Source organism: Poecile atricapillus, chromosome 1, assembly GCF_030490865.1.
Source record: "Poecile atricapillus isolate bPoeAtr1 chromosome 1, bPoeAtr1.hap1, whole genome shotgun sequence".
Lineage (NCBI taxonomy): Eukaryota > Metazoa > Chordata > Aves > Passeriformes > Paridae > Poecile > Poecile atricapillus.
The window spans coordinates 137,259,397-137,275,867 of record NC_081249.1 but is presented as its reverse complement, the minus strand read 5'-3'; the positions used below and the strand labels follow the sequence as shown (position 1 = coordinate 137,275,867).

The 16,471-nt window shown below is 40.3% G+C and overlaps 1 protein-coding gene across 3 annotated transcripts in view; it reads left to right on the top strand.

Moving 5' to 3' along the window:
• The window catches only part of CPT1A (carnitine palmitoyltransferase 1A), a 50,313-nt gene that overhangs the window by 12,809 nt on the left and 21,033 nt on the right, over nucleotides 1-16,471 (top strand). For all 3 annotated transcript variants that reach the window (XM_058831916.1, XM_058831908.1, XM_058831924.1), the window contains exons 2-5: nucleotides 11,691-11,770; nucleotides 11,912-12,066; nucleotides 13,008-13,147; nucleotides 13,551-13,722. In XM_058831916.1, coding sequence (XP_058687899.1) covers nucleotides 11,926-12,066; nucleotides 13,008-13,147; nucleotides 13,551-13,722 — 453 coding nt within the window. In that variant the 5' untranslated portion in view covers nucleotides 11,691-11,770; nucleotides 11,912-11,925. The remainder of the gene's footprint in view (nucleotides 1-11,690; nucleotides 11,771-11,911; nucleotides 12,067-13,007; nucleotides 13,148-13,550; nucleotides 13,723-16,471) is intronic.

The window sequence follows — 16,471 nt, the reverse complement described above, 5'->3', positions numbered from 1 at the left end:
TAGAAATCGCTCAGCTGCCCGAGCCGAGCACACCCTTTTCCCCCTGCTCGCTGAGAGACGCGCTTGGCTTCTTTCATTGCTTGCGGTCCTTTTCTCTGGGAACTTTTGTTTGGCAGCGCCTTCCCGGCGCGCGTGGAAAGGCCTGGAGCGGCCGGGGACGCGCGGGCGGCGCGGGGCGGGGCCGCGGCGGCGCGACCTTTCACCCACTTCTCGGGAGCGGTCACGTGAGCGCGCCCGGCCGGGGGCGGGGGCGCGCGGGGGCGCGCCCGCCGCTCGGGGACGGCCCCGGCTGCCCGCGGTCCGCGCTCAGAAGCGGGGGGAGGCTGGAGCCGGGGCGGCCGCGGGCAGCGAGAGCCGTCCTATGTCCACCCCCGGGCACCGAGAGTGGCCCTGTGTCCTCCCCCGGGCAGTGAGAGTGGCCCTGTGTCCCTCCTCGGGCACCGAGAGTGGCCCTGTGTCCCTCCTCGGGCACCGAGAGTGGCCCTGTGTCCCTCCTCGGGCAGCGAGAGTGGCCCTGTGTCCTCCCCCGGCACCGAGAGTGGCCCTGTGTCCCTCCTCGGGCACCGAGAGTGGCCCTGTGTCCCTCCTCGGGCAGCGAGAGTGGCCCTGTGTCCTCCCCCGGCACCGAGAGTGGCCCTGTGTCCCTCCTCGGGCACCGAGAGTGGCCCTGTGTCCCCCCCGCCCCCCAGGCAGCGGTGGGCACGGTGGTGAATCCCAAAATCTCAAAAGAAAGGCGACTTAAGCAAATGTCCATACTAAAAAGACAAACGAGTAACACCTCTAACCCCCGGAAAAAATCCACAAATAAAGCCCCAGCCAGTCAACAAAACTCCAAAACTATGTATTATTTTTTTTTAACATTCCAAAACTATTGCCTTAGCCCTGCTGCATGCTTGTGTCATAGTCCTGAACTCCACGTTTGGAAAAACACGATCTGAATGGCTGAACCCTCTTTCTCCAAGTCTGGGTTAACTTTAATATGAATGTCAATTTAAATATTTTTGCAAATCTTTGGAACCAGTTCTTCAGTCTTAGAGCCTGAACCTTATTGAGGTCTTTCAACCTTGTGCAGTAAATGGTTATTTAATACTGATAAAGCAGTTAACTCAGTTTGATTTGTCATCACCACACATTGTTGTCCATCTTCCAGCATCTCCTAAGTCCTAAAATGTGACATCTTTTATGTCTCGTGAAAGTCCTGCCACTCCAAAAACATTTGTTGTCACAGGGAAGATAGTAATTCTTGTTTACTGCAGGAGCACAGAAGCTCATTAAGTTCAAAGGGAGAGAGAAGTGTTCAATTTGTGTAATCTAAATGCTTGGATATGTCTTTTATAGCAGTTAAAAAGAAATGCCCAGGTCTAGAGCCTAGTTTTTATGAGGTGGGGGAGGTTTCTGCATGGTATGATAACTGTGTAGTGTTTTAGCAGACTGTGCTTCTCTCTTAGATTATTCTGGATTTCTAGAAGGTCAGAGGATGTAGCTTGCTGGGATGTGGACAATGTAACATGTATTGCAGTGGAGGCTAGAATGATCTAAGAGGCCTAGGAACAATATAGTATGTCCTGTATAAGGAGAAAGAAATCCCAAGAAGTAATTCAACAGTTGTAAAAGTTTCTGATTTGATTTTGGAGAGTGTTGGTGGTTTGTGTTCATTGGGGTTTTTGGGGGGTGTTGTTTATTTGTTGAAGTGTACATTTAGGAACCATGTTCTGCAGGAGCGTGCTAATGAGAAGAGGAGAGAGATCATATGATCCAGAAACTGTAGGGATTAATATTCCTTAAGGTTAGCCTAGTAATTAATTAACAGATTGTTTGCAAATCTCTGTTTTGCCTGTTTCCAGATCCGGTGAGAAGACAATTTACTAACTGTAGCTTTTCTCCTTGAAGTGCTGGTGGAAACAGTTATTCTCTGAACACCTCTCTGAGAAATCTTGATGGCATCTGTGTTGAGTCCAATGGGAGTTTGAAGCCTGCAGACGAACACTTGGTTGGATGTCTTAAACTGAATATTTAGCTTAACGTTGGAGACCAGCCCCTGAAATTAACTTGCATGTCACAGGAGCTGGCAGTCACTGCTGGAACTCTCAGAAGTAACTGAGTGGGGAGCACATGAACTTTCTGTCACTCCACAGTTCCTCACCATCTTGGACATGTTTAGTGTAAACAGTGTCATTCAGTGTAATGGAAAATAGTGTTTCAGAGCTGCTGTCTGTGACTGTTTCTCCATTGGCATCAGTTTTTCTGAAATGGTTCCAATCTGATCCAGCCCCTCTGAGCAGTTGAAAGCTGTGTGTGATTCAAAGCTCACACTGTTTTTCTTGACTTTCTGTTTGAGAGCCACAGCTGAGTGATTGCCATTGCTGTAGTGTAGTGTCTGTTAGGAGCTAGGAGCATTGGAATGAGTCTGCCTCTTGGTGTGTCCTCACTTATTCAGGGTCTCAGCGGCAGTGAGTTTCTGGGATAGAAGGTTTGTGTGTGCCAAATAAATCTCAAGCCTGCTTTTAAGGAAGACAGCTCTTCAGGTGTGTTTATGTTGCATTCATTGGCCTCTGTCATTATCTCTTTCCATCCATATAGACCTGTTGCTCCAGTTTACCACCTAGGAAGGGAATAAGAAAATTGGCCCAAGATTCCAAACAAAATATCTGCAGAGGATAATGAATGTAACTCACCCACAGCTGATCCTGGGAAACTGCTGAGGTCAGGACATAAGCTGTCCATGGTACAGCAAGTTACTGAAGAGTTTTTAGCTGTTCTGATTTCAAACTCTCTCCTGTGGATGAGGTTTGCTGTGGGTCCTAGTGTTGCTGTAGCTGGGCAGGTACATGTATTCAGTTCTCCACCTTGGCTTGAGCCATAGCATTTGTTCATCTCTTCGTTGTGAGAAATTCTTAAAGACATTTGCAATTCCAAGAGACCACACCTGTAAGGTGTAGGTGAGGGTGGGAAGGATTGGAGCCAATGATTGGCAATAAGCAGATATAAGAACTTGTCCCAACTAAAATGTCAGGTTAATTTTGTTTTCATCAGTACTACATTATTTCAACTTTTAAAGGAGAGTGAGTTGGTTTCTGCTTTATTTGTATGCCATAGTCATTAGGTTCACATGAAAAGCCTTGGGTGAACTTAATCCTTGTAGCTGATTTTTGCACAGGTATGATTTGGCTTCACTCCCGTCATATTTCTTGTAAAGATTTTGTGTCAGTAAAACATGATTAGTCATTGTAAGATAGCTGAGTTGGTGGTAAGACTTGAAAGCAGGGAGTATCTGTGTCATCCTATATGCTGAAGCATGATTAGACATTATTAAAGGTTAGTAGACAAAGAAGCAGATTAGAAATAGAAATTCTCAAGTGAATAACTGTGTCTGGTTAATCTTTATAGTAAGTTCAGAAGTCAACACCTTGTGGAATGTCACATGAGCTAAGTATAAACTCAATAAGCTGCTCTTTTTGAGGCTTTGGTGTCTTGATACCTTTTTGCATAAGTGCAGTATACAGGAAGGTGCCATTACCTAAGAGAATATCCAAGAAACAGATATGAGAAAACAGGCAGTCTTTTTGTTCATATGTTTAAATGTTTCAACTGCATATTTTATACTGTTTAATGAACATTCTATAGAACAAGACCTGAATTTCCTTTAAAAGGCATAGAACTCTAGACAAATTTGCTGTTTGTTTAGATTTCTCTGAAACTGAATGCTTTTTCTGTAGCTTTATTTTTAATTTTGTTTGGCTAAGCATCAAAGGAGCACCAGATGCACACATGTGAAAGCATTTTTGGCATCCTTCTGGCATTCCCTGGTTAGCTGCCTTGCCTTACCGATCTTCTTGCACTAGGGCAGAATTTTGGCATTTGTATGGCTGCCTCCCCACAACTATCTGACCCGAGAGTGGATGGGACTTTGAGTTACTGAGACAGTGCTGGATGCTGCTGCACAGTGTATACTTCAGTGCCTGAAATTATTGTGTTTGTAGCAAACCCCATGAAAAACCTCCATATACTTTGCTGAAGGGACACATCTGTTTTATTATTGATAATACAGTAATTTTTAATTTGTTAGGAGCAATCAATGTTTTCTTTAGATAGGTGTATATACATGTAACCTTGAATTTCAAGCTAATTTTTTTATTAGGCGTTTCTACGGTTTCCCACCATATCAATGCAAAGTATAGGGAAGGCACTCAAAGTCACCTGCTGCCTTAAGACTGGCAGACTTGCACTGGGCAAGGTAGTGGTGTTTAAAATACCAATATGCATTTGAAAACCTTGTATAATGGCACTTTGGTGCTTTTCAGCTAAGGCAAGTTACTGGAGTCATGTTGAAAAACTGAGATGAATCATTTTCTAAAGGGCTCATTCTTCAAAGTCCAGCTTCTTTTATCCTCCAAACTACTAGCATATTTTTGTCAGTTGCAGAAAACTTGCTCTTTTCAATATTCGGCTGCTAATACCAATTTGAATTTCAACATATGCTGTTAATTTAAAGCAATTGAAGCAGAAGATTTCTTGTTCAGGCCTTAGTGCTCTATAAGTTTATTTTTTCCATCAGATGTCTGATGAAAACTCCTACATTAAATTTCTTAAAGCAGCTCTGCAGGTGTGATTGTTCAAGCTCTTAATCCTCCTATGAGCTCTTCACCGGACTCTCTCCAGGGCCTAGAACTGGGCAGAGTTTTTGAGAAGGGGCCTCACCAGCACTGAGCAGAAAGGCAGAGTCACTTGCCTCAACCTGGTGGCAACAGTCCTCCTAGTGCCCCCCAGGATTCTGCTAGCATCCTCTGCAGCCTTTGCTGCAAGGGCACTTCCTTGGCTCATGTGCCACTTGCTGAGCTTTGCTTTCCAGCTAGCCAGTCTCTGGTGTGTGTTGGTGTGAGAGGTTAGTCCTACCCACGTGCTGGACTTTGCTCTTCTTGTTGAACTTCACAAGGTTTCAGCCTGCCTGTTGCTCCAGCCTGTCAAGGTCCATCTGGGTGGCAGTGAAAACCTTTAATGTATCAGCCACTGCTCCCAGTTTCAGTCCCTGTACTTGTGAGTCCATTGGCAGTTTCAGTTTGGGGTTTTTTTCCCCTCTGGTGGGTAGGTGTTTTTATTGGTTTTATTTTTTTTGTATCCACTTCTGGGATGACTGTAGGTCAATTAAACTGTAGCAGGTGGCCAAGTGTGGAAATAAGCTAACAGGCTAGGAAGTTATTTGAGGATGTTGGCACTGGCTTTGTTGTGCTTCACTGTTTATCATTTCATTGCAAGCACACTGTAGGCAAAGTCAGCTGCCATAGTCTTGCCTGAATACTTTGTGTAGGTGGTACTGAAGGCTTGGACCGACAGGACCATCAATAATAGAAATCCAAGTGAAACATGTAATAATGTGTGAAGAGATTGGATAGATATCTCAGTGTTTGGAATTCTCTTTCTTTTGATTTAGTACCTGATATGAAATCAACAGATTTGAGCATACAAAGTTCTTTAGTGACCTGTATAAAACAAAATACATTTATAGTTTTGGCTTTCTGGGAGATAGAAAATGCAAATTTCCATAGCAATGGCTTATAGAGCTGGAAGAAGGTACTTGGTCACTGTCTCAGCACAAACACAACACTGCTGTTCAAGTGTTTAAATACTGGCCTTAATTTCATTAAGTCTACCCTCAGACTCTTAAAATTCAGTGACCTACCCTAAAGTGTCAAAATATGTTATCACTAAACTAAACATAAATCTTTTGGGTGTCTGTTTTCTTTTAAAAGCTGTAGCAAGCTCACCTCATGAAGGGAGATCTGATGTGTGGACAGCAAAATACTGGATTAAACTGCTGCAATATTTTCAATATTTAAAGAGGTTTCAGACTTAAAGTCCTTCAGGAGAACTTTTGGGAACTCCAGAATTATTTTCTAGTTCTTTGTGGCTGCTTTTAACATTCACACAGTAACTCTTACTGATTTGCATGTTAATAGAAATAGATTCCCTCCGCCTCGCTTTTCTCTTTTAAATAAACTGGTTTGGGGTCAGACCAAGACTTTGGGGTACTTGCTTGGTTTTCCAAAACCATTCTTCATTCAAGGTCTCTGTCTTTAAATGGAAATTTTAATATAGTTTTAAGTATGTTTACTAATTAAAATTTGGTTTAATGTACTTTCATCTGATATTTTTCTCCACTTCCCAACTTGAAAGCTTCCTTAAACAATGTCATTTTAAATAGTTTAGTATCACACTTTTCTCCTCACCAGTCACTATTTGAAATCAGAATGCCATGCTAAAATTTGAAGTTGTAAGTTTATTTTAAGAAACTAATGAAGAATTCTTCAGGGTCAAGTTTCTGCTGTGGTTCGTTGGGGTTTTTGTTTTGTTTTGGGCTGTGCTTTTTTTTTTTACTTCTAAGCTTGCCTGGTAGGAACTTGGCAGGAATCAGAAGACAAAGCCTTTGTCATGAGGTGCTTCTCATTGCTTTATTGGTGCTGCCTTGTAGCTGCCAGAAGTTATGAGAGCTTCCTGGTAATTTTGAGTTCAGAAATGCCATGATACAGGTAATTCTGATTCCAGAACTGCCATCGTACCTGTAATGCTGCAAGCCTTCCCACCATCTGTGAACACTCTGGCTTGGGTGCCAAGGATGTTTGTTTGAGAGCTCTGACAGTATCAAACCTGTGTGTGGTGGTACCTGTGTGTTCTCAGATAAACTATGTGCATCAGCCGTTGCTTTTTGTAGGAATCTGTCAAATTTTGGTTATCCAAGTAGAATAATTGGAGAGAATTGTTTTGTGAGCTTGGTTTGGTTACTGACAGTCATATGCCCTGCATATTAAAGCTAATCTACAAATAGGTGTCAGAAACTTGTGAGAAGAAGCTCAGACTAAATTATCAATGTGCCTTGAAAGTGAGAATCATAGAATTAAGTCTTTCAGCAAGATTTTAACTGTTTGGGATTCAAGGTAATGAGACCTCTTTGGTGTCCCCCTTTGTTAACTTTCTTTGCAGGAAAAGGAGCTATCAATGTGAAAACTGTGTTTAAGTAGGATGCCTCTTTTCGTTAGATGTTTAGAATCCTGACAAGGAGGTATGGCAGGGGGTTTTCTATTCAAGAGGAAGAGGAAATGGGGAAAGAGGTGAATTGCATAAGCCAAGCAATGTATAGGAAACAAGTGACATCCTCTTAAAGCCTAGGATTTGCATTTGTTTAGGGGTATAGGTGGTGACTTTATTCTTTTTATCACTATCACTTTATCCATGTAAAGTGTACAAAATCTACAGAAAATTAAAAATATTAATACTCAGTAGCAATTCCAGGAGTAACTGCTTCAAGAGCTAATACCTTGTTTTGTGCAGTGTACTGTAATGCAGTTAGCTTTTGTATCATGGCTTGCTGCTTTTTAAAATGCACATGGCAGTTCTTTCACTGTACTTCAGAGAGACATTACCAACCACTTGTAACTTCTTGCATGCCTGACTTAAATGGAAGCATCCTGCACATAGGACCTCTCTTAGCCCCAGATTTTCAAGAGCTGAAGACTTTATCTCCTTCTGTGATTGTAAGAACATGTAAGCCCTAACACTGACTGTTCGGTGTCTGCAATCTGAAGTCATAAGGTTGTGAGTTAAACCTCAGTCTTTGTGGTGTAAATATCCTGAAACTGCAAAAATACCAGTGTGAGGATGCTTTTTGCATTGTAGATGTAGCAGCATAGTTTTGCAGACCATCAGCACATAGGCTTTCTGGTGTGTAATGTGTTTTCTTGACTTGAAACTGACATCCAGCCTCGCAGTGCTTGTTTATAACAATGAGGAAAAAAATGTGCTTAGTTTAGTTTGGCTCAAGCAGAGGTATGAAAAAGGAAGAGGAGAAACATCTGCAACTGTTACAGCATGTTTGAATTTAAATAAAACCAGATAGGAGCGAGGAACAGGCGGCTTTCTTCTTTAAATAAAAGGAAAAAAACTCACAAACAATCAATAAAGCAAATTTTAAGGGACAACTGTGTGTTTTTTTCAAGATACATTAACAGAAGAGAACACTGAAAGGAATGAAGATAGCCATTTCAGATTAGTTGTAGAAATTATTGTGCTGAGGTTTGTTTTTTTTTCCCTCTTTGAGTAAGACTCTGCCAAGCTGCTAGGAAAGTCAAAAGCTGTTGTTTATGACTCTCTGTTGGGAACGAGGTTAATTAGTATATGCTGTGCAGAAATATGCTGCAGACCCAATGGCCCGCAGTTAGAAGACGCTATTGTTGCAGTGCTGCTGAAGTGATTGATGTGGGTGCTGCCTTAGGGACGGTGGCAAGTCAAGTTTAAAAGTCCAAGGCTCCGCCTGTGCCCTTTCCCCTACTTTGCTGGCGAGCACGTGGCAGCGCAGGAATGCAGCGAGGGGAAGTGCACCGCGGCTTATGATTAAATTGGCCTTTAAGGAGGAAAACAAGTGTTCAAAGAAGCGGACTTCGGGAAGCCTTTGGTATTCCGCCATCATAATTCAGGGCGGTTTTAAAGGCTTATGGTTTTCTTAAGTAAAGGAAAAGAATATGAAAAGAAACAAGCCGTTTTATTGTTTCACTTCTTAATGTCAAGCAGCACAGCCCTAGAACTGGACTGTATTTGTTTTCAGGGCTCGCTTGCTTGATTCAAGATTAATTCGTGCTGGATTAATTTTTATTATTTTTTTTTCGTTTGGGAATAAGGAATATTTTTCTTAATGAAGCTTATTTATTTTTATGAGAATGCTAAATTTTAATTCATAAAAATGCCAGGTTGACTGTTAATGCTTGATGCTATTTATAATATTTTTCTGCCTTGGACAGTAAAAAAAGCATGTCCTTAAAAATTAAAGGGTTCCTGAAATTCTTTCCATTCAGAGACAAAGAGGAGGTTAATTACAAATTTCCAGGCTGAGAAGTCACAGGGGAGTTGAAGGGTAATGGAAGCTAGTTGATCTTGTACTTAAGACACTGGCATCGCAGAATACAAAATTCCATGAGTGAACTGAGCAGAACCTGTTTGCCCTTCTTGAGACAAAACCAGGTCCCTGATTCTCTGTATGCAAATACGGTTGAGTTCTTGATATGTGTTTTTTGGGGTTATATCATCCCAGTCTTAATAGTGCCACTAAACATATGATAAATTCTTAACTTTGAACTCTTTTGCAAACCCTGTTGAGTTCAGGTTATACCCTGTGTTACTGCTGCCTCTGCCTGTTTTATTGCTGTCTTGTCAGCTGGTGATGAACGACTTAAATGAATGAATGGACAGCTGACTTTGACTTCCTCATGCTTGCCTGCAGCAGAGCCCATATAAGTAGTTGTTAGTGACAAGAGTCATTGAGTACTACAAATTGCAGTTGTTACTCAGCCACACAGGGCTTGTGCTAAAGCTTTTGAAACTGGTTTTCAAGCTGGTTTGTGTTCTTCTCATTTGTTCTTTTTTGTTACTCTAATCAGACACTACACACACATAAATCAATTGCATACTATCTGTAGGATACTGTGAGCTTTAGGTGCCTTGATTCACCCAGTGAAACCTGAGCAGTGGCTGATGGATTTACGAGATCCATGAATTACCATTAGGGACTAGTAGTAGTTGTATTGCAGAGGTGGATCACTGTAGGCTGGTCCAGGAGCAGGCGCATTAAATACTGCAAAGAATCCATGCCTGTTGGTCAGCAACCTTAATAGATGATGTGCAGCAGCACTTACCTCATTCATCTCTGCCGAGTATTCCTTCTCTTTCTACATCGTGTATTTATTTCCTGAGCTGATTTCCAAGTGCCTGGTTGTCTACTCATAGACCTTGGCACCCATTCTTTGTGTTTCGGATGACTTTGATTAAGTAGAGTATTTACAGACTAGAGGAGCAGCACTGTGGTCATAATAAACTGCTTTTGAAGTGCCCACCTAAATTGCACTGGTTAGTCCTTCCATGGTGTTCCACAGGGGATGGCAGTCTACCAGAATTGAATTACTAGCTTTAGGTTTGCAAACAAAATGTAAATTTTAGCTTTTAGGACTTAAAAAGAGTAAAGTAGTTGTATTTCTTTTTGTAATTTTACTTACACAGAAATGCCAGTACAACCTTAAAATACTTGGTATTGATAATGTGTTTCGTACCAGTGAAAATTTCAATCTAAAACTTGCCCTTGAATCCTGACCTGCAGATGGGCTAATAAATTCCACTACCATTTAGTCATACTTCTAGGAGGATACTGTTTTTAAGGCTATGCATGAAAGTTTTGGTAAGCTAATAAATTAAGTTGGGCAAATGACCAACTGGAATCATGATGGTCTCCTCAGGAATACATAGTTTTGACCATTTCAATGTTACACATAGAGTCTGTCTGCAAAAATCTACTTTCTAACTGTAAGTGCTCAAAAAGCATTAGTCTGAATCAATAATTAGTAGGAGTAACTTCCAGGGTGTTTATGTATAAATGCTGGTTACAGAAACTAAGAAAAGCTATGGAATTACCAACAAAGATAGGTGCCAGATCCTGCATTTGTGTTGGGACGGCCCTAGATGTGTGTACAGACTGGGGAAGGAGATGCTGGAGAGCAGAGCCACACAAGGGGCCCTGTGGGTCCTGGACTATGGGAAGCTGGACCTGAGCCAGCAGTGCCCTGGCAGCCAGCAGGGCCAACCCTGTCCTGGGGGGCACCAGGCCCAGCATCACCAGCCAGGCAAGGGAGGGGATTGTCCCACTCTGCTCTGAGCTGGGGCAGTTTTGGGTGCCACAATATGATAAAACATAAAACTCTTAGACAGAGTCCAGAGGAGAGCTGTGAGGATGGTGAAGGGTCTGGGGGGAGAGATGATACAAGGAGCAGCTGAGGTCACTCACTCTGAAGATACTGAGGCGAGACCTCATCACAGCTACAACTTCCCTGTGAGGGGAAGAGGAGGGGCAGGCACAGATCTCTTCTCTCTGGTAACAGTGACAGGACCTGAGGGAATGGCCTGAAGCTCTGTTGGGGAAGTTTTGGTAGGATATTTGGAAAAGGTTTTTCACTCAGAGGATGGTTGAGCACTGGGAGTGGGTCCCAAAGGATGTGGTTGCAGCCCCAGGCCTGACAGAGTTGGAGAGGTGTTTGCACAACACTCTCAGGCACATGCTGGGATTCTTGGGGCTGCATTGGGTTTACATTTCTGTTTTAACTTCCAGTGGTTTTTGCTTGAGTCTTTTATGGCTGCCCGGTATAATTGTCTTCTGTCCATATTGGCATGGTTGTTGATATTTGTTTGGGCAGTTAAACTGAGCTGCAATTCCGTGAAATTTCATCATAATTTCCGATTTCTTTGGGAAGGTAATTTTTCTGACAGTTGTGATTTGGTTTCCTCAACTCTGCATAGTTTTGATTTTTGCAGTTATTTGCCAGTCACAGCACAGAGCCATAGGGACTATAGTTTCTTATTATGTTGAATAATCATCCTGAAATTAGAATATGAAAAAAAATTTGGGAGAAGATATGGCCAGAAGCCATATTGTTTTTCTAGCTGAGGTGAAAACTTTAGATACCTTTTGTTTCAAATAAAGTATTTTCTGAATCTTCTTTGAAATGTAAGATGCTCTGTACCTGCAATATGCTTTTTCTAAATGCTTTGGCTTTCTCTTTCTGTTGTGCTCTGATTTTTTTATGTATTTAATGTACAGGTGATATGCAGCTGTGATGCTGCCAAAATGCCCAAGTTACATAAGTGTTTTGTTTCCATTGCAGCTGTTTTGGTTAAAAGAAGTGCCTTAAATTTACTGCCAGGACACTCAGACTAAAGTGCTAGCAGAGCCTGTAAGGAAAAGGCAAGTACTGTATGTAAGATTTTTATACTTAGACGTCTTTGCCAAAATTATGGTGTAGAAAATATCTTGCTAGAAATGGACTAGCTCCTAGTTCCTTTGGACAATAAGGAAACACTCTTTTTCAACTTTGTTTTTTGGCAGAACTCTCTCTGAAAATGGCGGAAGCTCATCAGGCAGTAGCTTTTCAATTTACCGTAACTCCAGATGGGATTGACCTGCGTATGAGCCATGAGGCACTCAAACAGATTTACCTATCTGGTGTCTATTCGTGGAAGAAGAAGTTCATCAGGTTCAAGGTATGCTAAACTGGTCCAGTCTACCAAACTTAAGGGTTCTTTATGGTAAATAAAGTTCCTCATTGTGAAAGATTTATGGGGGTTTTATTTAAGACAGGGGGTACTGAGGAAGTTGGCACAGGGTGATACTGTAAAGTCTGAAAGGGTACATACTATTCTATGGAAGCAAGATGAAGCAGATGTCGAAATTTACTGACTTCATTCTCTTCATAATGTACCATGTAATTATGTAATCTTTTAGCAGAAGTCAAAAATATGACTAGTTGTGATCTTTAGTGTCATATGTCTTAGAGGTACAAGGTTACACTCTTTATTATGGCTAAGTAGTATTGTTTCTGATGGCAAATAGATTGCCATGAATTTACTGTTCTGTTCATGGGATTATAATTGTAAATATCTGTTTCATGAATAGCAAACTACATAAGCTACAGGATATCTTCAACATCTATTTCAAAAACATAAACATATTAACAGAAATCTTATTAAAATTTTCTTAAAGAGCCATGAGAAGAACTGTTTAAATTATATACAATTGTTAATTCTGGTTTTCAGTGTCTTGTTCGGTAAGATATTTTTGCCATATATTCATGTAGGAGGGTCTAACTCAGTGTAAATTGAAATTATTGAAGTGTCATTTGTTTTAGAGTTGTTAGTTAGTTTCAGTATTTTTAGTAAGGCTTGCAGATCACAAGATCAATGATGTCTACAAGAGAATGTAAAAGTTCCTTTCATTGTTGATATAATTGTTACAATTTTCTGTAGTAACTTAAGTAAATCTCTTCCCTAGTCCTGAGATAATCACATGTAAGAAAACATTGGCTCATCTTAACTACTTCTTTATAACTAAATGACTTAAATGTGTTGATTTTTGTTTCTTCCCATGGTAATATGAAGTCAATCACTTTGGTATAAAAAAATTATGTTGAGGCTTTTCTTTCCAGAACGGAATTATCACCGGCGTTTATCCCGCTAGCCCATCTAGCTGGCTTATTGTAGTTGTGGGTGTGATGTCAACCATGTATGCCAAAATTGATCCTTCCTTAGGAATAATAGCCAGGATCAACCGAACGCTTGATACAACGTAAGTAGACTGAAAGGTGACTGTTACTCTGAAAGGAAATCAGTTTTATTGCAGGTACTCTTAAAACTATTCCTGTTGAAATATATCAGTTTTGGAACACTACGTTTGTGACATGATAAGCCAAATAAAAAGATGTATGAGAATATTAAATAGGGAGGTTGTTGTCCCAGTATTGCTGCATAGTTTTCTGGGTATTTGGGAAGCACATTTGGGAACTTTTATGGCCTTTGATGTTGCTGCATGAAAACGTTATTGGAAAGGAATTTATGAAAGCAGGATAAGCAGGCATAAAGCTTGTCTAAGTCCTGTCCCTGCTACTATTAGACTTAGGTTTGCAATACCAGTTTCTCTTTGGAATTTAAATGGACACTAACTGGCATATGCTGGCTTTTGTTTTAAATAGTGGCTATATGTCAAACCAAACACAGAATATTGTGAGTGGAGTACTTTTTGGCACAGGGCTTTGGGTTGCCCTTATCGTCACAATGCGCTACTCCCTGAAAATGCTGCTCTCCTACCATGGTTGGATGTTCTCTGAGCATGGCAAACTTTCTGCTGGCACCAAGTTCTGGATGGTAAGGATATGTTGGTTTCATTTAATCTTCTGACTGATCAGTATTCAAAGCCTTAAAAGAAACTTTTGTAGTTTTATTCTTTTCTTGTGTTTTTTTGTGTCATGGGACAGGAGGCTGTTAGGTAGCTATTTCTACTGTCACCCTTCTAATGCTGTAATGAAATTATTCATCATGGCCTTCTAGAAGGAAAAGTAAACACTCCAAGAATAACTTCAAATTTGCCAATGCTTTGGTCCTGTGTGACTCAATACCTGCCTTTTCTCTATGTGCAAGTACGGCTTAAAGAACTTTGGCTGCAGCACTAAAGAATCTTATCCTCACAGAAAGTGTTCCCTTAATTCTTTGTTGTAATATTAGGATTTCTAGTCATCTATTATAAAATTATTCTTATGCTTGAAGAAAATATTGTTGAGTGTCTTTTCAACTGATTTTTTGGTATGCCTCCAAAATGAGTTGGGGAAGAAGCATAAGGTGTAGGTAGCATGTTATGCAGTTTTCAGATAAGGGTAAAGGGAGATTGTGGTGCTTTGGAAAAGGATTCTTAAAGGATATGATAGGTATAAAGTGAGGAAATGTAGGTGTCAGTGCTGCAAGAGATGAAGTGGGGTTTTGCTACTTGGACTTGGTTGTTTCATCTCACTTCTGCCTGTATTGTGGTAGAAATAGCTTATTTTCTGTACCGTGATAAAATTAGCCATAAAAATTAGCGTGTTAAACTAAGCACAGGTCATGATTTACTATAGGAGATATTCAAGGACAAGTATCCAGAATGGTGTACACTTTAAATAGAGTTTAATGTTTGTCTATTACAAATGAAATTTCTAATTGATGGTTTCTCCTGGAAGCGGTATCAGCCTCATGGCTCAAATTGGTACAGTCCAGAGGCTCTGAATGGTAAGGCTTTCTGTCAATTGCTTGGAGCTGTAGCTGCCTTGGTTTTCAGCATGTCCTACCAGATAGATACTTCAAAGCTCTTAATATTGCCTTACCAACCTTAAAACAGTATGAACTGTAATGCTACTTACCATGCTTTGTTGCATATTGTATTTATCAGTTTTTGTCCATCATATATGTTGCATATGTATTTTGTTGTGCATTGTATATGTTTTAAAAATGCAGAATACTGAAGATGTATGTATGTCCAACAATGTCTCATCTATACTTACTATGAAGGTCTATTTAACTAGACCCAGCAAAAGAGAAGTCTGACTTCACTAGTGAAACAGCTCCAACTACTTTAGCTTTCTAGATTTTTATAATACTGTTTTCTCTTGAAATGATCATGCAGATCAAAAACCTGAACTCTAATTTCAGTCACAGTACAAAGTGATTTTTCAGCCTGGTTGGAAGTCTAGTGACACTTTTAATCAGCATATTTCACCTTGTAAAGTCAAATTTCCTGTATCAGTGTTAGGGGGGAAATCCAAATATTAGTTACCATTTTAAAAAATTAATTTAAAAAGTGGTTATCGTGTGTGAACAGATGCAACGTATGTTAGAATGACATTATTTACTGTGTCTGCATATGAAATCAGAAATGTAATGAAATGTGTGTTTCTGTCAGAGCACTTTGTTGGTCTCAAGGTATTATAAATTCTCTATTAAAAGTTTTCTTAAGAGATAAATGCTATGAAATGTGTTTGCTGTTTTTTGTAGTTGAGCAGTCATTCTCTTAAAATACTTTTAGCCTTTTCTGGCTTAAGAATTTCGGAATAAAATTGTCTCCACGTATGAAATTAGATTTCCAGATGAAAAGCTGAGCTTTTTCTTTCCCATTTGTTTCCAAAATTTTCTTGTCCTGAAGCACAGCTGGATTTCATTTGGCAGATCACTGTGGTGCATCCCATGTACACCTGATGGCTCTGATACACATCCATTTGCAGGGAGATCTTTATTGCTAGTAATACTTTTCAATTCTTAGCTGTTTTGTGCTGCCTAAAATTATCTCCTCTAGCTGTGCTGAGCCAGGAAGCTGAGAGGGAGGAAAAGCTCTACATTCTAACAGTTTTGTTAGAAGTTTTCAGAATTTGGTGGTGAAATGACGTTCTCTGTTTTATTCTATCTTTTCTGTTGGCTTATATATACTATCCTGTGTAATGGACCGAGATTACACTTTGACAGTAAAAGTTCCACTGGATTGTTGGTATAACACTTCACTTGACTTTCATGCTGAAATAGGGTGGCAATGTCAAAATCCTTTCATGAGTAGCCTAGAAGTTGCATGGTCTAGAATTTCAGCTTAGCGTGTGCTGCAACTGAAAAGTAATAGTGGACAGAAAAGCTGCTTTTGTTTTCACCCTCCTGTGGAAACAGGAGATTCTGTAACATCTGAAGCTAAGTTCTCTCTGGCTGTTTTGTTTCGTTGCTGGGGTTTTTTTGTAACACAAGCACTGAGTATAACACTGGCATGCTTGCACAATTAGGTATGTTCCAGTCATGCAGTAGACTACCTGAGATTGATTCATGTTTGAATTAACTCCCTGTAACATCAGTTCTGCTATTGATGTTGAGCTGTAACTTTGGAAAACATTAAACCATGATACAAAAGCATAATTATTATTTTGAAAGATTACTGTGGTTATCTAGAAACATTTCCTGAGTCACAGGCTTGATAATGATTATGTTTTGAAGCACAATTTAGATACGTTTCTCGTATCTACTATGTAATATAGTAAAAGGTCAGGCAGTAGACGTGGTCTTTTTAATCTTTCCAGAGGGGAATATATAAAGAAAAGAAGTGTAAGTAACT